The following is a 27,218-nucleotide window of genomic DNA, read 5'->3' on the forward strand; positions in this document are numbered from 1 at the left end:
GCTTCCCAGTAACCTACACCTTATGAGGGCAGGGAGTTAGTCTAGTCCCCAGTGATTTATCCCCAATGCCCTGAATGCTGCCTGGCACATAGCAGGCCCTCAATAAATACTTGTTTGAACAAAATAAATAAAATGTGGATAAAAACACCTCTTCCAGGGCTTCCCTGGTGGCGCAGTGGTTGAGAGTCCGCCTGCCGATGCAGGGGACACGGGTTCGTGCCCCAGTCCGGGAAGATCCCACATGCCGCGGAGCGGCTGGGCCCGGGAGCCATGGCCGCTGAGCATGCGCATCCGGAGCCTGTGCTCCGCAATGGGAGAGGCCACAACAGTGAGAGGCCTGCGTACCGCAAAACACACACACACACAAAAAAAACACCTCTTCCGGGGCTTCCCTGGTGGCGCAGTGGTTGAGAGTCCGCCTGCCAATGCAGGGGACACGGGTTCGTGCCCCGGTCCGGGAAGATCCCACATGCCGCGGAGCGGCTGGGCCCGTGAGCCATGGCCGCTGGGCATGCGCATCCGGAGCCTGTGCTCCGCAATGGGAGAGGCCACAACAGTGAGAGGCCCGCGTATCACCAAAAAAAAAACAAACACCTCTTCCAACAAATGATTAAGTATAAAAAGGCCTTGGGTTCTACAGCAGGAGCACGTGAACATTTCAGGTTAGAGACCTTCTCTGAGCATCTCTCCACGAAAAATTCAAAATTATGCACCCCTCCCTCTCCTCCCCCCACCATATTCTGCAGTAAATTTCAGAGGGCTCTCAGATCCCTGTAAAAACAAGAGGGAACAGAAGACATCACAGTCCTAACCTCAGATGAATGAATAAGCATCACCTATTCTGAGGCCAGAACAGAACCAAAACACTCCAAGAGGCCCGGAGGCTGGTGCCTGCTCGGTCCAAGGTGAGCAGCACTGGCCCAGGCACACCCCCATCCCCAGGTGAGAACTGCCTCACGTGGGCCCCACAAACAGGGTGGAGCTGCCCTGGTTCTCACTACAAGTTCACCTTTGGGCGCCATGCCAAGTGGCCTATCGGGAAGGCAGTAAAAATAGTGACAATTCTCACAATCATTAACAGGTTCCTCTGTCAGCAGGAGCCAGAAATCTCTTAATCCAGTGGCCCTGCCCCGCCCTCGCCACACACATCGTGCTGTTAATGCTGGAATATTGCATCCAGACGAAACCAAAGTCAACATCTCAACAGCAGGCAGAGCCCACGTCCCCCAGCATGGATGTGGCCCTTGCTCTCACAGCAAGAAATCCCATGATGGTGCATACACCACCTCTCAGCCCCCTCCTCTCCATGGAGCAGAAAGCTAGGAAGATGCGAGAACTAGGTTTGCCTCACTTCATACTCACTCAGACTCCCCTGAAGTTGCTGCCTCTCCAAGCCCTAAAGAGGTTAGTTCATCGGCACAAGGTAGACACAGCACGCACAACCGCTGACACAGCCATCCTGCTTCTGGTCCCCTGTACCCTACTCTCAACCAGGATCAAGTTTAAAAGGGGAACCCCTGGAAGCAACTGAGATGTTGTTCAGTAAGCGAGAGGATAAACCATGGTCCATCCATACAATGGAATACATTCAGCGCTAAGAAGAAATGACCTATCAAGCCATGAATAGACGTGGAGGAAACTTCAATGCATGGCAAGTGAAAGAAGCCCATCTGAAAAGGCTTCAGGCTGTATGATTCCAACTATATAATATTCTGGAAACGGCAAAACTATGGAGACAATAAAAAAAAATATATACGGTTGCCCAGGGCGGAGGCTGGGGGTTGGGAGGGAGATAGGCAGAGCACAAGAACACAGAGCGGGGGTGTCCCCTGGTGGCACAGGGGTTAACAACCCACCCACCAATGCAGGGGACACAGGTATGAGCCCTGGTCCTGGAAGATCCCACATGCCGCAGAGCAACTAAGCCCGTGCGCCACAACTACTGAGCCTGCGCTCTAGAGCCTGCATGCCACAACTACTGAGCCCACGGGCCACAACTACTGAAGCCCGCGCGCCTAGAGCCCGTGCTCTGCAATGAGAGAAGCCACCACAATGAGAAGCCCGCATGCAGCAACGAAGAGTAGCCCCCACTCACCACAACTAGAGAAAGCCCATGCGCAGCAACAAAGACCCAACACAGCCAAAAATAAACAAGTAAAATAAATTTATTAAAAAACAAACAAACAAAAAAAGAGCACAGAGGGATTTTAGGGTAGCGAAACTAAACTACTCTGTACATTTGTCCAAACCCACAGAACGTACACCACCAAGATGAACGCTGATGTAAACTGTGGACTCGGGGTGACAATCACGCGTCTCTGGGTTCATCAATTATAATAAATGTAGTGGGGGGGCTGTACATGTGTTGGGGGGCAGGGAGAACACGGGAACTCTCTGTACCTTCCTCTCAGTTTTGCTGTGCACCTAACACTGATCTAAAAAAACTAAGTCTTTAAACTCCAGCTAAGCTGGTGGTGCTCCCCATTAGGTCGGAATGCTCCCCCACTCCCAGAACCCTGTCTGACCTCACCCACCAGGTGAGGAACGAAGGCCGGGCAACAGGAAGCTGACAAACCATCAACCAGAAGAGCTGCCAACTGACGGATGTCGAAGGTGGACCCCTACCCTCCCACACCCCCAAAGCCCTCCTGAGGCCAAGCAGATGCTGGTAATAAGACTTTCGGGTTCAGTGTCGCCCTTCACTGAGCCACAGGGAGATCAGCAACAAAGCTACAGGTGAGGACGATGGCTCTCCTCGCCAGGGGCCCCAGCCCTCCAACGCCACGCACGGCGTCCCCGCCACCACCCCTGGGACTCCACTCCTCGCCCATGAACCGCATGGTCATTTCACAGAAACTCCAACGCATGCATGTCACCATTCCCTCCTGAGTACAATCCAAAGCCATCGCCCCAGTTGACACGGAAGTTGAACCTGGTCCCTCCACTTGTGCCAAAGGCAAATTTGGGCTGAGAACCAGGCTTCGAGACTCCCATCCTGGTAACCTCTCCACCACATCATGCTTACCCAAGGTCTCCTTGGCATATCAAATACGCGCCCTTTGCAAAACTCCAAATAAAAACTAACCAGATGGGACCACATTGCCAAAGGGGTCTCTAGTACATGCCTTTAAAGAGTGGAAGGTCCCTCTGGTTCTTTGAAGCAGCTCAACTTATTAAAATGGGATATATATTCAAGTCTGCTAGGAATCAACAGAGTAGTCAGTAAGGCGGCCTCCGCTCAGGCCACTGGGCAGAGCCAGCGCTGCTCCAGCCGAGCACGCACCCCTGCTCCATGTTCCTGGCGACACTCGGTGAGCAGAAAACAACAAAGAGTACACCCCAGCCCTCGGGGCCTCCCGTCACCAGACTGCACTGCTATCCACTAGCACCCGTGGACCGGTGTGGCCATTGCCCACGAGAAGGCTGTTTCTCCCCACCCCGCCTGCCAGCGTCCACAGGCCTGGACCGAGCGCAGCTTTCCTGCATCGCCTCACACGAGGCCACCAGCAGGTTCAACACATAGTCAGGACCCAGAGCCTGGGGGTGCCTGACTCCCAGAGGCGTGCGGCGCTGACAGCGCTCTCGGAGGGCAAGGATCTGGAAGCAGGAACACGGTGTCCCCATTCCCCCTCATCGCCCAAGGGCTTCTGGGAGCAGGAAAAGCCGCGATCAGCCCCGGCCTGCCCTGCAGGAGCCCGGGGAAGGGAACTGTAGTATAGGCTACTCAGCCATGGGGAAGAATTTTCCAGGGCCCAAATGCAGACACACCGCTTGCACCCAGCATGGCCCCTGCACAGGGCAGGCAATCAGTAGCTGGTCCACCACTCCACAGTCCAAATCCAGCGCCACCTGCGCTGCCTGCTCCTTGTCCTAGGTTGCTTTGGGGGAAGTGACCATCAAGAGATGAGCCAGAAAGGGGGGCTGACTTAAGACCCCCCACTATCGAGCACAGCCACTAAGCAGGGAAGGGCCTGGCCTCTCATTTCAGCGCTGAGTGGTCTGACCTTTGGCTCCTGCTGTTAGGGTGAGGTGTCTTCTGCGCAGAAGCCCCTCTCCACATGCCCCGTCGTGCTCTCCCCCTCCCCCTCTACTGCACACACCCTGGGATTCCTGGCCTTCCCCACTAAGCCAGCTGCCAGGTGGCAGGGCTCCACCCAGGCGGGCGTGCGGCAGGAGGGAGCGGCTGGATCACGCCAGTCCGGGAAAAGGCGAGACACTGGAAAAGCCGGTTGGGTGTTTCTGTTTCAACGGTAACTGGGGAGTCACTGCACGTTTATCAGCGCAGCTTCACGGAAATAACCCACAGCACACTCAGAACTGATGGGCCAGGCTACGCTGGGGGCCCCAAAGTGACAAGGGACCCCCCGCACCGACCCAGCCACAGGGCAGACGAGGAGCGAGCGCTCTCGATGTGCCTCTGCGCAGCTCGCCAGGCACACAGGTCCCCTCAGAGCTCAAAGCTCCTCCCACTATCCAGCTCTCTGTCTCCACTACCCCCACCCCAGGCACCACTGTTATTCTCAGAAGTAACAGAGCCAATCCTAAAATACCTTCCACACCCCCGTGGGCTGACCTGCCTGCCTGGAGACACCTAACCACCGGCCGGGCTTAGCCCATGACACATCCAGGATCGGTACAATGGCAGAGCTCACTTCCCACACCAGACAGTGCCACCTGCCCGAGCAGGCACGCAGGCCTCACAGTAGCAAGTGGAAACCACCCAATCCCAGAGGGCTGGACCCAGGAGACCTAGGGTGGCCTGGGGGGATTTCCTAGCATACCTCCAGATGGAAACCAATGGTTTAAGGAAACAAGAGTCCAACCTGAGGGTTCAAAGTGACCTCAAGTCTAAACAACACAGATGAGTGGCCGTGACAACACCATCCCCCTCCCGCCTCGCTCAGGCTCTCTGGAAGCCCCCAGGACCAGCGCAGGAGCAAAATGGGTCTCTGAACCGCCAGCAAGAAGTCAGGAAAGCCAGGCACTTCAGTCGGGGCTTGGGGTCCCCACGCTGTCCACTATTCCTTTAGACACAGGACTAACCGAGTTGGCCATGGGGTCTCCCGGAGCACAGAAAGGAGCAGTCACACTCGAGAGGCAGGTGCCCTCGGCATGGAGAAGGCACAGGGTTCTAAACCCGTTTGTTCACATCGTGGCTATCCCCTGGGATTGTGCCACATGTGGGCTGCTCCACGGATGCACACAACTGTACAAGAGAGACCATTACAATATGCAATTCACACTCTGACCCATCCTGGGGCAGTCCTGTACATATAAACATTCTAAGTAGATAGCCTCAGTTTTCTCAACTATTAAAAAAAAAAACAAAACACGAAGGTTTGGCACATAGGGGAAAAAACAGGACTGGTGAGGAAGGGACTGAAAAAGTGGGCTGATGCCAAATGAATGATCCCTAACGAATCCTCTCTGTCCCCAAGAAGGGCAGGGCCAATGCGGGAGAACTCAGATGATCACAGAAAGACTAAAGCACGTGCCTTTTCATCTACCTGAGGGGAGAGCTTACGTGTACATTTTTTAAAACAGCCCCCCAAATGATCTGAGTTTACAAGCTTGGGGAAGAGATCTTGCATAACTGAAATGCACATAAATGCGAAGACTGTGATGCGCCCGCAGGGCTGTCATGCAGACAGACGGGGGAAGGGGCAGGGCTCTACCAGGCAGGCACCGGCACCACGGGCGCTAACAAGCGGGCCAACTGCCCCATCCCCCGGCTGTCCCGCATGGGGGCCGTCCTCTGGCCAGCCGGCTGCCACGTACCTTTGGCATGAAACGTCCAGCCCCTCCGCCAGTACTCCTGCAGCTGGACCCGCTCCTGCTGCCCCAGGCTGCACACCTCACTGTAGAACTGCCGCTCAATGTGCACGTAGGCGGCCGGGATGGCACCTGCCACCCCCTTGGCCCCGAAGAAGCCGTTCACCTCCGGCGAGGCCAGCAGGATCTGGTACTCGGCTCGCGTGCCCAAGACCAGGTCCATGTAGGCCTGGGTCAGGTTGAAGTAGCCGGTGGTGAGGTAGACCTTAGCGCCTCGCTCGGCCTCTGTCAGCAGGGTCTCAGTGACAATCTCATCTATCTGAATCTCAAAGGGCTTCATCTGGATCAATGGGTAAATCCAGGTGTCTGGGGCTGGCCTCCGGTCTCCAGCGGCTGCTGCGTCTTCCTGGGTTAAGAGGGAGTTGCTGTGGAAGGTCTGGGCATGCAGCATCTGCTGGCGGGTCCTGGCTGAGTTGATCACATCCATAACCCTCTTATTGGCTGCCTTGCAATACGCAGCCCGGTCACCTAGAGGGAGACATGGCAAAGGGGAGTCAGGAGCAGAGAAGGGAGGCTCTGGACTCCCATTCAGCACGGGAGACACACCACATGGCACGTGACAGGCAAGCACAGATGCCACAACTGATCCTTCACCAAACACGTCTCGATTGAGCACAAGACACCAGGCCCATGTGAGGCTCCCCTGTGGACAGAAATGCCCGGAAAAGGGTCCTGCCACAAGAAGCCTGCACTCAGGGGGAAATGAAAAGGCCTCTACCAATCCACTTACGAAAAGTTCAAAAACAGGCCAGACTAGTTGAGGGCGACCGTGGTCAGGATAGCGGGCACGCTGGGGGCTCAGGCCTGGCTATAGGGACCCGAGGGGGCTTCTGGGAGCCAACCCACTATGAACACGCACATAAGCTGCACACCCGTGGCTAGCGTGCATGTTACACATCAGAAAGAACATGTGTCCGACAGAGACACGCTGAAGTCTGACCAGAGAGCAGGAGAGCGAGCCACAAGGGTCAGAGGTGAACGGGCAGCTCTGGGCCTTGTTTCCACACGGACACCAGTGACAAGTGGCTGCATGGACACAATGAAGGGAAAAGAAGTGAGTCTAAATTCTATCACTAGATGATAAGAGAGTTAATGAGCTAAGCATCCAACTCAAGAAGTTAGAAGGAAAAACAACAGGAAAAGCCAAAAAATACAGTACAAGGAAGGACGTTATATAAAGCAGAAATTAACAGAAAGAAAACAACAATATAAAAACAGGGAACTTCAACACTGTCCGAAGTTGATTCTCTGAAAAAAACTGACAGGATAGCAAGCCTTGGGCACGGCTGACCAACAAGAGAGAGACGGGCAGCACGACTGTCCTGGTCACCCCTCACGCGCTCTGGGCTGGGAACAGGCGCACACGCCCGAGTGCCTTCCAGGGCTGGGCAGCAGCCCAGAGAAGGACTGCTGCTTGCGGGGATCCCTCCTAGCCGACGGCGGCCACCACCGGGGCCGCTCACTCACTGCTTCTCTTGAGCTGCCCTGGTCCCGGACACGGCTGTGCCCAGCCCCCCACGCCCTCTGAGCGTGCTGACTCTCAATTCTTCCCCGAATGGGGGCCCTTTTTTCTGCATATTCATGCCAGGCCTGTTAAGTTAGATCAGGGGTCAGCCAGTGTTTCCTGTACGGGCCAGACAGTAAATATTTCAGGCTCTGTGAGCCAGAGGGTAAAATTGAGAACACTATGTAGGTACTCATATAATAAAAGAGAAAACAGACTTCCATAAATTTTTCTTGTTGAAATTTAAAACATAATAGTAATTATCATACTACTCTATAGCACATAGGCGTAGTGGCAGCAGGCAGGGCAGGCACACAGATCACGGGCTGGCTCCACAGTGCACAGATCCCCAGGCCCCAGGGACAGGGTTCCCACCAGACATCCCCACTCAGATGCTTCCTTTCTGGCTCTTCTCCTCACATGGGCTAGGTTTAACCCGTTCCCCACATTGCTGACACGGTTGCAAATTCAGCAGCAGCCCTCCTTAAAGGCCACCAGGAAGCCACGGCCACAAGAATCACAGGAATGCAAATAGCCCGGGAATGCTAGCTGCCAGGGTTTGCCTGTTTCCAGTGAGCAGGATCGAGGACTCTCCCATTTCACGTTCCAGGCAGGAGGCCGCAGACCTCAATGGAGCCGAGAGCCACAGACCCTCTGTGCTCCAGAGTCACGGGAGGTGGCCCTGAGGGGGGTGGCCATTTAGCAGGCCGCTTCCTGTAAGTGCAGGGCAGGCTCCCGGCTCACTCCCACGGGCACCCAGACCCGAAGCCCACAATCCCACCTTCCCCGGCGGCTCCCTCACCCACAGAGCATGACCGATAGCCAGTGAGTCACGTCTGTCTGGCTCCAAAGACAAAAGCAGAACAAGGCTCTGCCACCCAAGTCTCCTAAACCCGTGGCAAGGCCCCCAGAGGCGCGCCCTCCTCACCCTCACCACCCCCAGGCTCAGGAGGCCGAGGAGCCCGGGACCCTACCTTTGTAAGGATGCACCATCCCCTCCACCACCTGCACCGTGTCGTCCCCCTGCAACTGCAGGGACACGTCCCCCACCGCGTCCACCAACTCCGTGAAGAAGTCCGCAATCTCAGGACAGTCCTGCAAGAACACGTAGCGGTCCTGCCGGTTGGTGAAGTAGGAGTCACTCAGGTTTGCGCTACAGGGAGGAAAGCGGCAGGTGAGGACTCAGGAGATTGGGTGCAACAGCAAGTGCTGGTGACCCCGGTCTCAGGGTGCACCAGCAGCAGCAGCCAGTTAACAAACAGCTACTGACGGGCTTCCCTGGGGGCACAGTGGTTAGGAATCCACCTGCCAATGCAGGGGACACGGGTTCCAGCCCTGCTCGGGGAAGATCCCACATGCCGCGGAGCAACTAAGCCCGTGCTCCACAACCACTGAGTCTGTGCTCTAGAGCCCGCGAGCCACAACTACTGAGCCTGCGTGCCACAACTACTGAAACCCGCGTGCCTAGAGCCTGTGCTCCGCAACGAGAAGCCACTGTAATGAGAAGCCTGCGCACCGCAATAAAGAGCAGCCCCCGCTCGTCGCAACTAGAGAAAGCCCGCGTGCAGCAACGAAGACCCAATGCGGCCAAAAATAAATAAATAAATAGATAAAATAAAATAAAACAAACAGCTACTGAGCCTGGCTGCTCACGAGAGGTGGGCAAGAGTGACACTAAGGTGACACAGAGGAGCGACCGCAAGGCCGTCCCCTCACCGAGCTGACCACCGAAAGGAGATGCGGACACTTACAGAGCCAAGCACCACTCGGGCTCGGCCCCAGTGTCCCCCAAAGGGCTTGGATTCCCACCCGGCCCTGCCTGACAAAGTTATTTGTCCTCCCGGGTTTCTTGTGTACAAAGTGAGGGAAAGACCACGCGGGGTGACAGCGAGCATGAGCTGAGACAGTACACGAGGGGCGCACCCAGGAGCAAACACAGAGTAAGGGCTCAGTAAACCACGGCCAGCTTTCAGTCGCCCTTCGTGGCTTCCAGCTTCCGTGGCAGACAGGACACCGGGGAGACGCCGGGAGGGCCAGGCAACCAGACTGAACACGTAGCAGCAGGCCCTCGAAGGCTTGCAGGGACGGACCTTCCCTTCTCCGCGTCCTGCTGGTCTCTGCCCTGGAGACCCCGAGAGAAGGGAGCCACCTCACCCGCTCAGGATGACGCTGTTGTCGAAGAGGTACACCTTGATGTGCTGCAGGCCGATGGTCTCGTTGAAGCGCTCGGGGATGAGAAGCCGGAAGAGCCCACGGAGGTTAGGCGTGTGGAAGAGGGACACTCGGACCTGTTCTGGAAACCTCTGCAGGAGTGGGAGCAGCATCGTGCGAGAGTTCTTCCTTCCTGAAGATGCGGGCGAGCAGGAGGAAAAGGACGGCAGAGTCACACCAGGAACAACACGCAGCTCGCCAGTGCAGCGCCACCCACCAAGGGCCTGCGCAGCCGTCCAAGTCAGACCGCCGGGGGCTGTTTTCAGCCAGAGGGGCTCCAGGACAGCTTCTACCCGGACACCCACCACATCTCAGGGCAGGACTGAGCAGCCCGCATAGCGGACATCCGCTCTTCCAGCCCCACAGCACCCATCTACCCGCCTCCTGGTAACTGCGCCCAGTCTCCTCCCGGGGGCACCATCCAGCCCCGCTCTCACATTTCTGCTCTGGGTGAAGATGGCTCTGTCCACCCCGGCTCTGGGGAGGCGCGCAGGCCCAGGCTGGGCCGGTCAGCACACTTGGGAGCCCCGGCACGGAGCCCGAGGCAGGCTGCGCAGGAGCTCCAGGCTGACCGCGAGGGGAGCAGACGCTCTTCCAACAGACAAGATGCGGCAAGACGGGCCTGGGACTGCCAGAGGCTGCCGCAAGGAGCCAGAGGATGAAGACAGCCCCGAGGTCCAAGCCCCAGATCACGACCCACCCGAACCAGGTCAGACGTGGAAGTCAAAACAATCCTCTTTTTCCCAAAGTCATTTTTACTTGGACTGTCGGTCACTTGCCGCAGACAGAATCCTGACGGACAGGCCGTCCTGGGCCAGCCCAGATGGGCTTCAAATAGCCTTGCTGCTGGCTGAGGACAGGGCAGTGAGGGTGTAATTCCTCGTTCTTCCTGAACGAGGAAGAATCAGGGGGCCAGGGAGGGCGTCAGACCTACCTCTTGAGCCCCGCGTGAAGTCTAAGAGAATGGACACCCTGAGGTCGGAAGGAAACTTCGCCTGGAGTGACTTTTCTAGAGTGCTTTCCAGGCAATCCACCTGCCAAGAAAAGACCCCAAAAGAACAGAGATGAAAGATCTGAAAAGATGGTTATATATTAAAGAAATGAACCAACCTGTCAGCAAATGCCCCCACGGTCCTCTTTGAACACACACACATATACACAAGCACGTACACGCACACACCAGCCACGCTTGCCCAGAAGCCAACGCTGCAGAACCTCTTCGCCTGAGGCCACCGCGGGAACCGTAATCCGAAGACACGGCGTCTGCGGCCCGGGCCTGGCAGGATGAGGGCTCTGGGGGTCAGGGACGCGGTGCCCAAGGGTCTGGACCTCGCCGCTCTTGAAAACACTAAGACACCAGCTCCCACACACGTTCCAATGGATCATCCTTACAGGCACACAACAAACAGCACCCCACACACGGACAGCACTCGGTAAATATTTGCTGAATGAACAAATCCAAGACACAACCTGCCCACTGCCACTCTCCACAGGCTGGACGTGGCATTCTTCTCCCAGGAGAACAAACACGCTTCCCAAGCTGGCAGCTAAGAGCACGTCCTGAAAGCGGGGCAGCCTTTCCTCAGACAGGAAGGGAAGGGGTGGGCTCTCTCCTGCCCCCCACCCTTCCCCCTCGCCCCTACACAGTCCCTGTTCTCTTCCAGCTATGCCCTGGGGGTTTCTGAACAAGGCAAACCAAGAAACAACACTTGCCACGGGCAAGGGTCCATCTCACTCCCTCAGAGTAGAAAGCCATCCAGGGACTCCGACAACACAACGACCTCATTCACACTCACTTCAGCTCAACCTACAGATTCTGCGCTGGGCTCGTCCTACAGGAAGCACCCGCTGCACAACGGGTGACGTCTGCTCCTTCCCAGCCCCGCATGTCTCGTTGGAAGGGACAAGCACGGCATGACAGCAAGTCTAGGTGGAGCCAGGCTGGCCGCAGACCCGCACCCGACACCAGCCCTGGGCAAAAGCAACGGCCAGCTCGACCTGCAATGCTGGTTCCTCTGTCTAATACAGACTCAGAAAGCCTTCTCTATAAAGGACCAGATAATAAATATCTTGGGCTTTGCAGGTCAGATGGTCCCTGTCACAGTTACTCAGTTCAGCCACTGTAGCAAGAAAGCAGCCATAGACAAAACAAAAATTAATGAGAGTCACTATGTTCCAATAAAGCTTTATTTATGGACACAGAAATCTGAATTTCACATGCTTTTCATGTGACGCAATTACTACTCCTCTTTTATCTTTTGCCAAACATTGAAAATGTAAAGCAGAGGAAACAGGTTTGAGCCCTGGTCCAGGAAGATCCCACATGGGGGAAGATCTAGGTGTACGGGCTTCAGTAGTCGTGGCTTGCGGGCTCTAGAGCACAGGCTCAGTAGTTGTGGCACACGGGCAGAGCAACTAAGCCCGTGCGCCACAACTACTGAGCCTGCACTCTAGAGCCCGCGAGCCATGACTACTGAAGCCCGCGTGCCTAGAGCCAGTGCTCCGCAACAAGAGAAGCCACTGCAATGAGAAGCCCACGCACCACAATGAAGAGCAGCCCCCGCTCACCACAACTAGAGAAAGCCTGAGCACAGCAACAAAGACCCAACGCAGCCGAAAATTAAATAAATAAATAAATTTATTTTTTAAAAAAGAGAGAAGCCACCACAATGAGAAGCCCACGCACCACAAGGAAGAGTAGCCCCCACTCGCTGCAACTAGAGAAAGCCCGCGCGCAGCAACAAAGACTCAACGCAGCCAAAAATAAATTAATTAATTAATTAATTTAAAAAAAAGAAAATGTGAACACCATCCTTAGCCCATAGGCCACACATAAATAGGCGGTGGCCAGATTTGGCCTGCGGGTCACAATTCTCGGAGCCCCAGCTTGGCAGACAGACGGCCTACGGCCCCTGTGCAGGGTGAGGACGACACGGGCCAGCGAGGTCAGAAGGCCCAGGATCACATCTCCCTGCACCCCTGGCTGATCCTCCTGATGTGCCCAGAATCTGGGGCAACAAGAACAAAACCTGGCCTGAGACGCAGGCCGAGAAGGGCGGCTCCACCCCAGCTCCACGGCTCTGCGCAGCCCGAGGCTTTAGGGTGACTCACTACTGCCAGTAGGACCACCCCTGCTTAAACCTTACCAGTTCCTGTTCCAAAGGACCTGTCCCCAGGTAGAGGGACGCCATCACGACCCGCCTCTTGGCTACTTTTATCTGCCCCTGAAGAGAAGAAACAATTCAAAATTCATAATCACCATTTTCACAGTTCACTGAGAAAGATACAGTCCTTTGGTATTGGAGGCAAATAACACTCCAAGCTGAACTATCCTGTATCTTCACCAATTAATATTTAAAGCAAGCCCCAAATGTGTGTGGTAACCTACCAGATAAGGACCCACAACCCTAATTTAAAATACTCAGCCTGAAAGGAAGACATGATCTAGCCATGCTATAAGATATGGCACAGCCACGAAAAGAATGAAGGTCTGTGCACACTGACCTGAGCGGATGTCCACAGTGCACTGCAGGGACAGAAGAAAATCACTGAACAGAACGTAAACCATGCTCCCCCGTCACCACCCCATGCACCCCTGTATGGGTGGGTGGGTGGGTGGGTGTGTGTGTGTGTGTGTGTGTGTGTGTCCAGGGAGCAGAGCCCGATGAGGGAGTGCGGGGGCAAACTTGCACTCCAGCCCCGTCTGCACAGCTGGGGTTTTATAATGAGCGTGTAATTTTTTTTAATAAATGTATTTATGTTTATTTTTGGCTGCGTTGGGTCTTCGTCGCTGCGCGCAGGCTTTCTCTAGCTGTGGAGAGCGGGGGCTACTCTTCATTGCGGTGCACGAGCTTCTCATTGCGGTGACTTCTCTTGTTATGGACCACGGGCTCTAGGCATGCGGGCTTCAGTAGTTGTGGCACGTGGGCTCAGTAGCTCTAGAGCACAGGCTCAGTAGTTGTGGAGCACAGGCTTAGCTGCTCCGCGGCATGTGGGATCTTCCCGGACCAGGGCTCGAACCCGTGTCACCTGCATTGGCAGGCGGATTCTTAACCACCGTGCCACCAGGGAAGTCCCAAGCATGCAACAGTTTTGAGATGCAGGCAGACAGGTACCTAGCTAGACACACAAACAGAACACACCAACATTCAAAGATGATGTGTCAGTCCCAATAGCCAGCGTCCTCTCCCTAGACCTGCTCCAGCCAGGGGAGGACACCGGACCCCTCACACACGCGGCCAGGCCCCAGAGGAGGTCAAGAGCAGGAAGAAGGGCAGCACCACCCTCAGGGCAAGCTGGCGAGGGCACCGGGGAGGCAGGACACACACACTTGCTGGCTTTCCCACATGGCCCCCACAGCCTGCACTGTCGACGGAGGAAGAGGGGCATCTTGACTAGATAAACACACCAACACACCACTGGGAAAGGCTTATATGCAAGGAACAAATAAAAGAATTTCCTATGTTTGCTGTTGCCTTCGTTTTGTTATTTATTCAGATGGCTGCTTGTGGGGAAAGTGAGTATGAAGACAGGAAAGAGAGGAAAACAAGTAAGGTGTGAGGCAATCAAGTTCGGGCAGCAAAAGTCTATGCAATTGTTTGCCATGGCGCCAGGTCCTCTGGTACAAGCTCAGCTGTCACGAAGGCCTGGGCCCAGGCAGAAACCACGCTGCACTCTCTTCTCAGGGAACACAGGCCACTCTGTCCCAGGAAGAAACACATCCCGCTCCACACAGAACGTGCCGGAGAACCCGCCCATGACTCAGTGCAGAAGGCAGGGAACGGTAGCCTCGGCTTCTTCCTGGCCTGCTGGGCTGAGCCCCTCGCGCGTCCCTCTTGGCTGTCACAGCTCCACCCACCCCGGGCAGGTGCGCCGTGTGGGCTCACCTCCAGGCCAGGGGACCCCCACGTGGAGACTCAGTCCATCCTTCACCCGGAGTTGATTGGGACACTAAGAACCACCTCCTTTGAAAAACCTGTTTCTTCAAGCCAAGCAGAGAACCAAGCAGGAGTAAAGAGCAAACAGCCTCAGCATCAGTTCTACACAAACAAGGACACACAGGAGAGTCAAGCAGGGCAGGGAAGTGAGGGAGAGCATGCGTGCGTGCACACGCACACACGCACGCGCACATGCGCACACGCACACACCATACTGGAATAAGCCAGCCGGAAATTAAGCTAAGAGTGGATCTACAGAACAACAGGGCAAAGGAGAGAAAATGTGCAAGCATTCAAATGAACTAGAGTTTTTTGTGCAGAAAAAGGAACATCTACATATATTTCCTGTTATGTCCCAGCACTTCTCCTGACCGCATCATACCTTAATTCTAACATCACTGAATTAATACAAACTCAGAATTCATGTAACTAAAAATTAATTAGCGTTTAATTACTTCATTCCGATGAGCAGTTTTACCACAAATAACTAGACGTGGCATGAACACCTGACTAATGTATTGAAAGTTGAACCCCCCCACCAAATGCAAAGTTTAGCATCTCTACCAAGAGAGAGAAGGTACAAACTTTAGACAGAGTTACGGAAAAGAACCAGGATCACGAGACCTAAAACCAGACATCCAGACTTTCCAGTCACCTGTAAATACTCTCCACTGAATTGAGAGGCTCCCGGCCACTTCCTACATATCAAATCCCATCCATAGGTCATTATGTCTCCATTTCCTGTCGTCTACTTTATGGAGCTACTGTGTGTTGGAGACATTGCCAGGGCAAGAGTGTGCCATGCCCTAACCAGAATGAGGTTCATTCCCTCCCAGACGTCCTCAGCGGGGAAGTGCCTGCTGAGGTCCCCAAGCTCTCACTAACCTCCCGTCTAGCCTACATCTCCAACATGGAACGAAGGGAATTAATCTGTCACAAGAACCAAAACCCAGGACCTGACCCTCAGTGCCCGCAAGCTCTGAGCTGCTCCACCTGAGACATCAGCCACCCAGGGGAGCTTCTGATCACGGCTCAACTCAGCCATCTGTGAAGCTGAAACCTAACAGGTGGAACCCACAGGAATAAACTGAGCAGCCATCAAAAGTTTCTAGAACAGAAGGTGCTTCAGCCCAGGACTCGGCCAACCTTATGCCCCCAAACCTCTAATCCCATGTCTGACTCTCTCTCTCTTAGACACAACTTACCTTCATGAGCTCAAAAAACTCTGCAGGTGAAGAAAGCACCCTGACGTGAGAGCTGGAGACTCCGAACTCTGGAACCAGGTTTCTGATCCACTGGAAGCGATGCACGGCCTCTGGACACAGGCAGCAAGGAGGCGAGGTGACATGGGGGACAGCTGGAGACAGCAGAGGAGCCAACAACAGCCATGGTGGCCTGGGGAAAGAGACATACAAAGGGTCACACTTCTCAGATACTTCCTCACAAGTCTCTCTCAGCTCCTGTGGGCAAATAAGAATTTTTCGGTGGCGGGGGCAAACTTCAGATTTCCTAGACCATCTTAAGTGAGCCCCAGTCAAACTCTGTAAAAGAATTTTTCAGCCCCTACAAGTTGAGCAACTTAAGAATTGCCAAAGCCTATGGATAAACCCCAAACTTTACGCTGACTCCAAACAACTCAAAATTTAGAGCAGCCACAAGTAAATTCAGAAAAGCCATTGCCTGGTTAATGCCCCCAACGAACCCACCCGCAGAAAGCCGCCAAAGGTTGCCTGCAAGGGCAGGTCTGGTCTCAGTCTGGTGAGTACAACCCAGACCCCCGGTTGTCTGACTGATGAGATAAATGGGCTTTTATTCAAGGAAGGACCCAGAAAAAATTAAGTTTTCTCTTTGACACTAGGATGCAGAGAGAAAAGCTGGCGCTGGAAGAGGTCACCTCAAGAGGGGCCAGCAGTGACGACAACTGCCCCTTCACCCCTGGACACATTCTCCTCAGAGGTCACACCCTGTCTCTGGCTGGTTCCCGTTCACTGAGGCCAAGACCGCAGTAAACAGTCCCCTGCCCGCTGAGCCTCATCTTTGTCCAGATGACAAGACACCTGCGGGGGCCGGGGGAGGGCAGTGCACACCCAGAGCCCCACACCGACCAGCCCCTCATCTGACTTCCAGCAAAGAGCAGCAGGAAAATCCTTTCCAGCGTGTGACCTTCACCACGACCTCAAGAGGGACTCTAGGGAAAGGACGCTTAAACACCCCAAGGCCTGAAGGGCCACAAATTCCAGGAAGATGATTTCATTCACTTGCCTCCTGATAAAACGCTGAATCTTCCCAGGGTTCCTGAATGTCCCTACACACACGCCAGATGGCCCGCAGCTGTGCTTCCCAGAAAGCCCACCGGGCTGTCACGGCGACTCATTGCCAAGAAAAGTTTAGTCAGCGGGTGGAAGACACCGGGTCTGGACCCTGGGGAGCCAGGGTTCACCATGGGCCTCCGGGCAGAGGTGGGGACCACACTCCCAGGCATCAGCTTGCTACACTTCTCCTCTGGCTTCCGGGTAACAAGCAGCAAATGAAAGGTCTAGACGTGTAAACAAGGGATTGCGGCCTCGATTTCCCCAAAGTGGAGGCCATGCTCCTGCTGTGCTCAAGGCTACCTTCCAGAGGGGAGAGGGAGCGCCTTCAGTCCAACGGAAAACCATGAGAACGGGAAAGGTGCGCAACAATCTATCAACGTGAAGCCGCAAAGGGGGCCTAAAGTCTAACGTTCATTAATTAAACATAGTCTGTTTGAGGAGGAAAACCCCACAGCACTGTAAGATCAACTGATCTCCCAATCTCACAGCACTTATCGCTCAGACCATATAAAAAATATCCAGGGTGTCGCCTGCAACCCAGGCCATGCAGTCAGTCCCCACGCGTTCTTCAGATGAGCCAACAGACTCAGAGCCGCTCCCAAAAAGGAAGATGAGGAAACACCTCTTTGGCACACAGCAACCCAGGAGAGGGCAAGTGCCAACCTGGGCCTCAATCCAAGTGGTCATGTGAGCACCGATGGTGTACGGGGGAGGCACGGCCGGCCTGGGCACCACTGGCGGGCACCACTGCCCACAAACCTGGTGGCCTCACCAGCGTACACACCTGAAATCATCTAAGAACACAAAAGAAAATGCTAAGGCTAATGAAGGAAAGGTCAAAATATACATACGGTGGATGTGCTTCAAGTGACCAAAAAGGGGAGCTGCTGATGCCTGAGCTGCTGGTGAGGCCTCACAACACCCTCCCTCCAAATGGGCTTTGACCGCCCGGTGGGGTTCAGACAGGAAGTGCGGGGGGTCCAGGCGAGGAGAGGTGCGAGCAAAGGGAAGAGGCAGGAACTGCCAAAACCCACCAGCGCCAGAAAAACCCAAGAGGGGCTCAACAGGCAGTCCAGAGAAGACACACAGCGATTGTACGGGGGTCGGGCCCCGCCACCCAGGAGAGGGGCTCGGCAGGACAGGCTTGGCCTTGGGCCACTGCGGGCAGGTCGCGGGCCTGTCGGGCAGCTCTCCTGGGAAGCTTCAGTCCAAGTCCAGGGCCTCAGTCCAAGATCTGCTGAGGGCTTTTTTATGTTGCTTCCTGTTTAACCTGTGTACTGACAGGTTTATTTTTGTTAGAGAGGAGAAGAACTGAAAGCCAAATAGGTTTCAGGGATTCATCGTGGAGGAGACCCAACCCTCGAGGGGTAACCTCACATTCCAAAGAGGAAGGTGCTTGGAAAAGGAGCACAGAGTTTTATAAAGGCCCCACAAGGTCGGCAAAGGTGGGGAGACCACATCCAGACCCCAGACACTCAAAATCTAACTGCAGCACCTGGGCCGGGGCAGAAGCAGCCAGTCCCCGTGGGAGCCAGCGCAGGGGCCCACGTTCTCCGTGCATCTCAGCCAGATCCCCACGGGGGCGAGTTCCCGCTTTCCATGACGGACGCCTGGGAATCTTCTCAGAAAACACTTCTCCCCGTGCCAGCCACGGCCCCTGCTGCACAGTAATCCCAGCCTCCAGGGGCTGACCACCTGCACAAGCAATTCCCCCCTCCAGGCAGCTGTCCCAGGTCAAAACCCTAACCCCCAAGAGACTGGAGGAGGCAGGGAGCTGTGGTTACTCTACAAAAAAAGCAGGGCTGTCACACTCACCATTTAGAGAACTAAACAAACACACACACAGTTTCCACATCTAGGCCTGCACTCCCCTGAATCATCTCTTTCTAGATAACAACTAGCTCCCATTTCTAGTTATAGGGAGGAGGAAGTGGCAGGGGCCGGGGGGCCAGATAGTAAGGTTCTGCTGCCCTCTCACTCCCTTACTCCGGATTACCAGGGAAGTTTGGAGGACAGAGCTAGGGCCCGGGCAGGGGCACGCCCTGGTACTCGAACTCAGGCAAGCCTCACTACTTTGCTACAGCCCTCAGCTGGTGGCAGAGGCGGCAACAACAGTGCAAAACAATCCTCAGCCCACAATTCTGAAGGTGAAACTGACAGCATCCTCTCCAAAGGGTGGGCTCCAGCCACCACCCACACAGACACCTGACTCTGGAGAAAGGTTCAGCCAGATGATTTAGGGCTTCTGTGAAATTTGCAGACAAATTCCCTGAGCTGGAGAGTGGGCTGGGCCTAAATGCTGAGGACCCCTGACCTGGGGCCACTCCCTCCACCTGGAGAGGGGCCTGGGGGAATGGGATGAGAGGATGGGGGGGTGACGCTAGGAGAGCACAGTGAGTATGGAGGGGGAGGGCAGTGGGGAAGAGAGGGAAGTTTCTTCCCAGCATCTCTAAAAGGAATCTGTATCTGGACTGCCTTGACCAAGAACAGCATGCAGTAACACTCTTGCCCATGGTCCGGGGGCCACCATTAAAGCAGGGACAGCAGAAGCCTGCCCTAGACAGGACGATGCACCCAACCTACTCATGAGAGGCACAGGACAGCAGCGGGACTTGAGTTCAGAGTGCCAGCCAAACCGAAAGAGCGAGAGCAGAACAGCTGCTGAGAGGCCGCGAACACAGCTATGTGCAAGGGAAGCTTCAGGAAACGGGAGAAGGCATTTCTCCTTTGTGTGCAGAGACAGGAGTCTTCCATTCCACCAAACATTCTGAAGCTGCAAGTGCTCCATGGAAAAATACTGCCACACCTTGCATTCTCCGTTCGTCAGGATGCACAACAGTGCGCCTGGAGGTCCAACCGAGCTCTCACGGGGGCAGTGGAGGTGCTACTAAGGAAAGGCAACACCAGAGAATTCCACCTGGGTCTGCACTTCACCTCCACCAGGCCCCGCACAGCTCTCGTGGCTTCAGAGGACACAGGTGCTTCTCCCGGGGCTACAGTGGTGTCACCCACCCTATGGGACACGAGGAAGCAGGCCCACCTCCTAGCGTCTTTTCAAAACAGGGTCTGCAGGGCTTTGAAGGAAGAAAACGGTGATGCCGAAGGACTATCTCCTACACTAACCACATATCCACCGGGGACGGCACAAGAGTTCTGTCCCCTGTACCATGCCAGGGCACTAATTAAGTGTCCTGCACTCAGGGTCATGGTCTAAAGGTCCACGAGCTCTCTGGGGACTATAAGATTCGTGGTACACACTCTGTGGTTTGTATCCCACCCAAATCTGTACAAAACGACGAAAAAAGAAAGCAGTTTTTAAAAGAAACTGAGCTCTCCGGATTGCAGTATTTTCAGAAACTACTTTTTAAGAAAAACCCACCCTCCCCCCGTCACACACATTTAAACGTAAAGAGGTGAAGTGATGAGAAAAGACCAAGTCATAACACTTCCTGAAAAAGGCTCGAAAAACTACACGAAAGGACGAGACTTCCTGCAGCCCCGGCAGCAGGCAGCCCTTCCTGACTAACGCAAGACCTAAACCCAAGTAAGGGAAATGAGTGTGAATTCCCGTAGGTCACAGAAGACCAACGGCCGCTGAACTCCCTCAAGTCCAGCACGAGGCCAGGGCTGCCAGCATGTGGCAACACGCTGACTCTCCTCTTGGCTTGTCCAAAAGAAAGTCGATTACATCGAGGGGCTAGAAACCTAACATATACTTATAACCCACAACACACCTCCACAGCCAAAGGCACCAGGCATAGCCAAGTGCCTGCCGAGAACCCACTCACACGTTCTACTAATCCAAACTGCTGCAACCAGCCTGACTTTCCCGGCAGTGAAAATGACTCGTTTACATTACTCGGCTCACATGTTTACAAGGGAATTATCTATCAGAGGCTTCAATCCCAGGCTAGTTTCTATCTACGAGCACACAGCTGACTGACGAGCCTAATTCAGCAGCAGCAGCAATGTGCTCAGAGGGTACTCAGGTTAATATGAACCTAATAAAGCTACAATTTACAAGTCAGTCAGCTGCAAATCTTATTTTAATTCTCTGCAAGATCAAATTTGAATTATTTGGGCAAATCATGCTTTGATTCTAAATATCCCCCCTCCCACCCATTCTACTGCTATAATACAAGAGGTGGCGCTACTGAACTCTAATGAATAAGGAGGACTGGGTCCCAGCATCAGAAAACTCAGAGAAAAAGTAATTTCTGGAAATCTGGTGGCCCCTCAGAGTAGAAACCACTAAGAAGTTGAATAAGAGTATGTTGAGCTGGCATTACAAGGTAAGGAAACCTAATAAAAAGAACAGTTTGCTGGTTATGTTTCCCTCTTACACTCAGGAAAGTTAGGACACCCCACCACCACCACCACCACCCCCCACACACAAATACACATATACACACACACACACACACACACACACACATACATACACACACCTAGAATAAAGAAAATAGAACTTGGGTTTCAAAAATAAAGACTTTTCTGCACACATAGCTCAAACTGAAAATAGTTTTAAAAAAAGAAAAAGGAGACCACAGAGAAAATATTTCCTTGTATGGCAGCAAACTCAGTTAGGAACTAACGCCCTCTTGACACATTTTCCACCAGGTCTCATACGTCAAATAACAAGTCAGTTCTGTGTAGTCTGATGACTCCAAGAAACTACCTGAAGTTTCTGTCTTCCTCGCCTGAGCACTGGATCTGCCCTTCACCTGAACAGGGAGCGCCTCCACTTGGGCCCACCTGGATACTAACGGACATGCCCCGGACTCACCTTATCGGCACCCCCCAAACCTGGTCCTCTTTCTCGCTCCCTGTTTTAGTGAAGCAAGCCACCATCCATGTGGTCACCCAAGTCAGAAACATGACCTACCTCCTCAGCAGCCCCCTACACAACCCCCACCAGAGCTGATTCCAGTCCAGCCCTCTCTTCTCTTCCCACTGTCCATGACTTCATACAAGCCCCACCCCCTCAGGCCTAGACCATTATCAGGAGAAACTGTACAGGGACTCTCAGAGCTTGCCTCACTCGGTCTCAGTCCAGCTGCCCTCTCCCTCCTGTCCCTCCTCTGTACCCAGTTGGCTCCTGGAAACGGTTTGAGTACCTGTGGCACCTCAGAGCTGCTTTCCGCTGCTGCCACCATCAACCTACATCACTCACTATCCTTCCTTGAACACTGGCTCCCCACCCACTTCCTCACCTAGCCTACTCCTACACGCCTCCGAAACACAGCTCCAAGATCATCACCGCCAGGGAGCCTTCTGTGACTTCCAGGCGTGCCTTAGTGCTGCCATGACCTTTCCTACCTTACTTTACTATTGGCTGTTTATGGGTCTGAGCACCATGAAGGTGGGACTATGTATGTTTCCTTGGTACCTAGCACAGCACAGCAGTGCTCCATACACGCATGCTGAATAAGTGAATGAATCCAGCTGTCCATGATAATGAGTCAGATGCCTGCTTAAGAAACAACAGCAGTCTTTCCAAATCACTAATTAGAAGTAATTTTTTAAAATTGATTAATTAATTTATGGCTGCTTTGGGTCTTCGTTGCTGCACGCGGGCTTTCTCTAGTTGCGGTGAGCGGGGGGCTACTCTTCGTTGCGGTGCACGGGCGTCTCATTGCCGTGGCTTCTCTTGTTGCAGCACGGGCTCTAGGTGCACGGGCTCAGCAGTTGTGGCTCACGGGCTCTAGAGCGCAGGCTCAGTAGCTGTGGCGCACGGGTTTAGGTGCCCCGCGGCATGTGGGATCTTCCCGGACCAGGGCTCGAACCCGCGTCCCCTGCATTGGCAGGCAGATACTTAACCACTGCTCCACCGGGGAAGCCCCTAGAAGTAATTTTAAATAGACTTCTCTGTCACTATGGCTGTCTCTATAACTGAAAGGAAACCACTGCAGTAAAGAACTGTTCCCTCTCACCACTCCCCTTGCTAGTCACGAGGATTCACCAGGCACTGAACAGTTGAGTCAGACTGGCAAGCTAAAATCTAAAATAAGTTCATGGCTACACAGAACTATTATCAATGAATCAATGATCAGAGTTACAAGAAACCACATCATTCGGGGAATGAGGAATTGGTTGGTGCAACTGAACAATGGAGAAGAAACGAAAGTCAGCAGCCACTGGAGGTGAGTGGCCATACAGACATGAGTAACCCCAAACACCCAGGCCACAGACAAGCAGAAAAAATCTGCAAACCAAATAAGGCAAAGAAAGGGTCAGAACCCCACAGTACTGTAGTAATACTGCTCAAAACATTTATCCTCTGTCCTAGCATAGGCATCACCTCCAAGGATTGTAAGACGCAAATTTCAGACATTTGTGTTTCTATGTCTGTGATTTAACTGAGTTCCTGGTTTAATTTTTGACCCAGAGCCTTAACCAACTTAATCAAGAAGAAATATGGAGCCACAAGTCCTGCATCCACTAACGCTATTTACAAAAAAGACTTTTAAGAAGTCAATTTAGACTATCCCCACGGCCACACTGCCCTCCCCTCCCCACAGAAAAACACTCAAGAGAAATGTCTTTCTTAAAAGAATTTGTGGCGATTGCCCCAACAGCCTTTAGTAATCAACGCCAATGTTAAACAGTGATTAATCATGAAGTGCTTTTCTGTATAGTTTAAATACATACAAGGGAAATGACAAAATGGCCTAAACATCTCGTCCTTGAGAACATTTTTTGAAACTTTAAACCAAATTTCTCAGTGGTTTGATACCAGGACGTAGAAGTCATCTGACTTCACTACCCACTGGAATAAACAGGTCTTTGCTAAGCACCAGTTACAGAGAACAGAGGCCACCTCTTCTACACGCCACTCCCACCGGGTTCACTGATGTGAAACTTAAAGCCGTTCTGATCAGTAAGCTTCCAAGAGTTCCGTCCTGGGCTGATTCTATCACAAAAAGTTCCCCTAAGTCAAACCTGAATTTTTGCTGAAAATCTTCCAAAGTAACCCAATAAGAAGCAAGTTCCTTTCCATACCTAGAATCAGCACACATGACTGGACCACAGATCTCTCTACCAAAGGCCAGAAGATCACATCTCACCCTAGTAGCAGATAAAAATCTAAGGCGCAAACTGCAAAAAGACGCAGTTCCAAGATTTTTTTTCTCAAGAAACAAGTGTAAGGCCCGAGTCTCTCCAACAAGAAAACTATTTGCACATAAGTCTTTTTTTTTTTTTTTTAAATATTAGCAACAGCAGCAGGCCTCTTAGGTCAGCATGTACTTGGCAAATGTTTACTTCGAAAGACCACTGCCTGAACGAACTGCTTCAAAGCCTACTTCACTATTTCCATAACTCACTTCAGTTCTTTTCCAGAACACAGGCCCTTTGCAAAGGGTAAAAGGGGTTTCAAGTGGTTCCTCTTCCCTGGCCTGAGTGTTCCTGACTCAGGATTGCTTCACAGCCCTCTCTGGCAGGATGTGAGAAATGCTGCAGGCACAGAATCCCAGCAGGGCTGATTCACTCCCGTCAAGTCACCTCGCTGCTAGGATTACTTAAGGAAAAGACCCCTCCGGACCCAAACAGTGTCTCTCGCGAAGACTCTCCAACACACACACCCCGGGGCCCAAAGCAACGCACGAACTCATCCCCCCGCCCCGGGTGTGCACACACAGCCCCTTCGCGCCAGCGTACGAGTACGGAGGCCGGAGGCCGGAGGCCGGGCTCAGCCCCCGCAGGCCCGACCGACCTCGGGCGGGGTCCCCCTCCCCTGGAAGGGGAGTCCCGGCGGCGAGGCGGGACTGCAGGGGCCGGGCGGGCCCGCGCGCGGGGACACGGAGAGCTCACCGCGACGCCGGGAGCGCGGAATGAGGGTCGGGGCCGGGCGCGCCCTCAGCCCCACCGCTCTCTCACCTCCTGCGCCGGCGGTCCCGGTTCCTGCCGAGTCGGTCGGACAGGCGCCCCAGGAGAGCGGCCAGCCCGGGGCGGCCAGGGAGGAGGCCCAGCAACCGCCTCCAGAACACGGGCCCCGCCGCCGCAGCCGCAGCCGCCATGGAGACTCGCCGCTTCCGCTTCCGGCGCGCGAGAACTTTATTGACAACCGCGCGCGCGGACACGGGCTGCGCGCGGGAGCCTCGAGGGGAGGCGGACCCACCCCGCAGCCTCCGTCTCCCGCCAGGGGGGCGCAGGTGTGCTGCGCGTAGGGGCCAGGCCGTGGAGGAGCAGGGCGTGGGCACCAGCATCCCCTGACTCGGTCTCGATACCGGATGGGGGTGGAAAGTGAGAGACATCACCTGTCAGACCCCACGACCAAGTTCAGGCTGGACCTGACAGGCCGAGCCCCTGCTCGAAGGTGTTAGCTAAGATGTACAGAAGTGGGTGTCCGTTGACTCACCCGGGCGCACTGAGAACGGAAAATCCCCACCAGACCCAGGCGGGACCATCCTTCACCTTGTCAGCCCCGGGCCTGCAGCTCCAGGGCACAGAGCAGCTCACCCAGTCTAGGTGCAGTAAAGACCCCTCCATCCTCCCCATGCACCCAAATGCATACACATGCTGTAACCCGCCCCTGGGAACTACGGCTCCATGGCCAAAGAGGCTGAAGGAGCTCATTCCTACAGCCAAGAACACTTTTTTTGTAGCTGATTTTAAAAGGTAACGGATGACTCTCATTTGTATCACGTGGTTCCTTGGCAGGCTCCACATAGGCTGGGACTTGGAAACTGGAAAAGCTGTAGGAGATAATTGTATCCTACTTATGGCGGGGAGGGGAGGTGTTGTGTGGTTAAAAGGATATGGACACACAGGATACAAAACATTCCGAATTCTGCTTTCAACAAATTACCCGAGGAAATGAATTATACATTCCCTACAAGAATGTTCATCTCAGCATTGTTCATATCAAAAGTCTGGAAGCAATCAACACTGGGGAGTTGGTTAAATAATGGTAAATCACTATGTTGGAAGACCATGCATTCATTAAAAAAAAAAGTATGTTCGGGCTTCCCTGGTGGCACAGTGGTTGAGAGTCCGCCTGCCAATGCAGGGGACCTGGGTTCGTGCCCCAGTCCGGGAAGATCCCACATGCCGCGGAGCGGCTGGGCCCATGAGCCATGGCCACTGAGCCTGCGCAGGCGTCTGGAGCCTGTGCTCCGCAACGGGAGAGGCCACAACAGTGAGAGGCCCAAGTACTGCCAAAAAAAAAAAAAAAAAAAGTATGTTCTAGAAGAGTGGTTAATGGGAGTTCCCTGGCAGTCCAGTGGTTAGGACTCTGTGCTTTTACTGCCATGGACCTGGGGTTCAATCCCTGGTTGGGGCACTAAGATCTCACAAGCCGATCCTGCAAGCCATGCGGTGTGGCCAAAAAAAAAAAAAAAAAAAAGAATGGTTAATGAGGGCTTCCCTGGTGGCACAGTGGTTAAGACTCAGCCTGCCAATGCAGGGGATGCAGGTTCGAGCCCTGGTCCAGGAAGATCCCACATGCCGCGGAGCAACTAAGCCCGTGCGCCACAACTACTGAGCCTAAGCTCTAGAGCCCGCAAGCCACAACTACTGAGCCCACACACCGCAACTACTGAAGCCCGTGCGCCTAGAGCCTGTGCTCCACAACAAGAGAAGCCACCGCACTGAGTAGCCCGCGCACCACAATGAAGAGTAGCCCCCGTTCGCCACAACTAGAGAAAACCCGTGCACAGCAACGAAGACCCAATGCAGCAAAAATAAAATAAATAAATTTTTAAAAAAAAGAATGGTTGGGCTTCCCTGGTGGCGCAGTGGTTGAGAGTCCGCCTGCCAATGCAGGGGACACGGGTTCGTGCCCCGGTCCGGGAAGATCCCACATGCCACGGAGCGGCTGGGCCCGTGAGCCATGGCGGCTGAGCCTACGCGTCCGGAGCCTGTGCTCCGCAACGGGAGAGGCCACAACAGTGAGAGGCCCGCGTAACGCAAAAAAAAAAAAAAAAAAAAAATGGTTAATGAAATTAAGAGTAAAATCCAGATTTCAAAGAGTAGTATAGAGCTTATCCCATTTTGTTAAAAATTTGAGAGTGTGGGTACAGACAGACTGAAACTAAATACACCAAAATGTTAACATTGGTTATTTGGTGCTATTTAAGAGTTTCCAAATTGTTTACAATCAGAAAGTACTTCAGATTTTAATTTTTCCTTTAAGTTCAGATAGCTTTACAAATACAGGGCAGAATTTGATTCAACTCTTCCAAGTTAGAAGTGGTGAATCATCAAATTGCCTAATTTCCAGGAACTAGAATGAAACTATCCCTTGCTTGGTTCCACTTTTGCACCATGCCTGGCACAGGGTAGTTGCAGGGTCAAGGTGCTGAATGGCTGCACCATGATGCTGGGCAATGAGTACCACGTGGACCACAGGAGCATCCTAACCATCCTGAAAAGAGCTGGCAGCTTCTTTGCGCAATGTGATGCTTTGCTGGGTGAGGTATT

At 53.8% G+C, this 27,218-nt stretch overlaps 1 protein-coding gene across 1 annotated transcript in view; it reads right to left on the minus strand.

The window, feature by feature from the left end:
* Positions 1-24,814, minus strand: part of PGS1 (phosphatidylglycerophosphate synthase 1) — a gene marked incomplete at its 5' end in the record, with an annotated part of 39,301 nt that extends 14,487 nt beyond the window's left edge. The window contains 7 exons of the mRNA XM_079725334.1: positions 5,779-6,300; positions 8,311-8,489; positions 9,491-9,680; positions 10,482-10,581; positions 12,694-12,771; positions 15,690-15,879; positions 24,675-24,814. Coding sequence (XP_079581460.1) covers positions 5,779-6,300; positions 8,311-8,489; positions 9,491-9,680; positions 10,482-10,581; positions 12,694-12,771; positions 15,690-15,879; positions 24,675-24,814 — 1,399 coding nt within the window. The remainder of the gene's footprint in view (positions 1-5,778; positions 6,301-8,310; positions 8,490-9,490; positions 9,681-10,481; positions 10,582-12,693; positions 12,772-15,689; positions 15,880-24,674) is intronic.
* Between the last annotated feature and the right edge of the window lie 2,404 nt (positions 24,815-27,218).

This window comes from Hyperoodon ampullatus (genome assembly GCF_949752795.1).
Source record: "Hyperoodon ampullatus genome assembly, chromosome: 19".
Classification (NCBI taxonomy): domain Eukaryota; kingdom Metazoa; phylum Chordata; class Mammalia; order Artiodactyla; family Ziphiidae; genus Hyperoodon; species Hyperoodon ampullatus.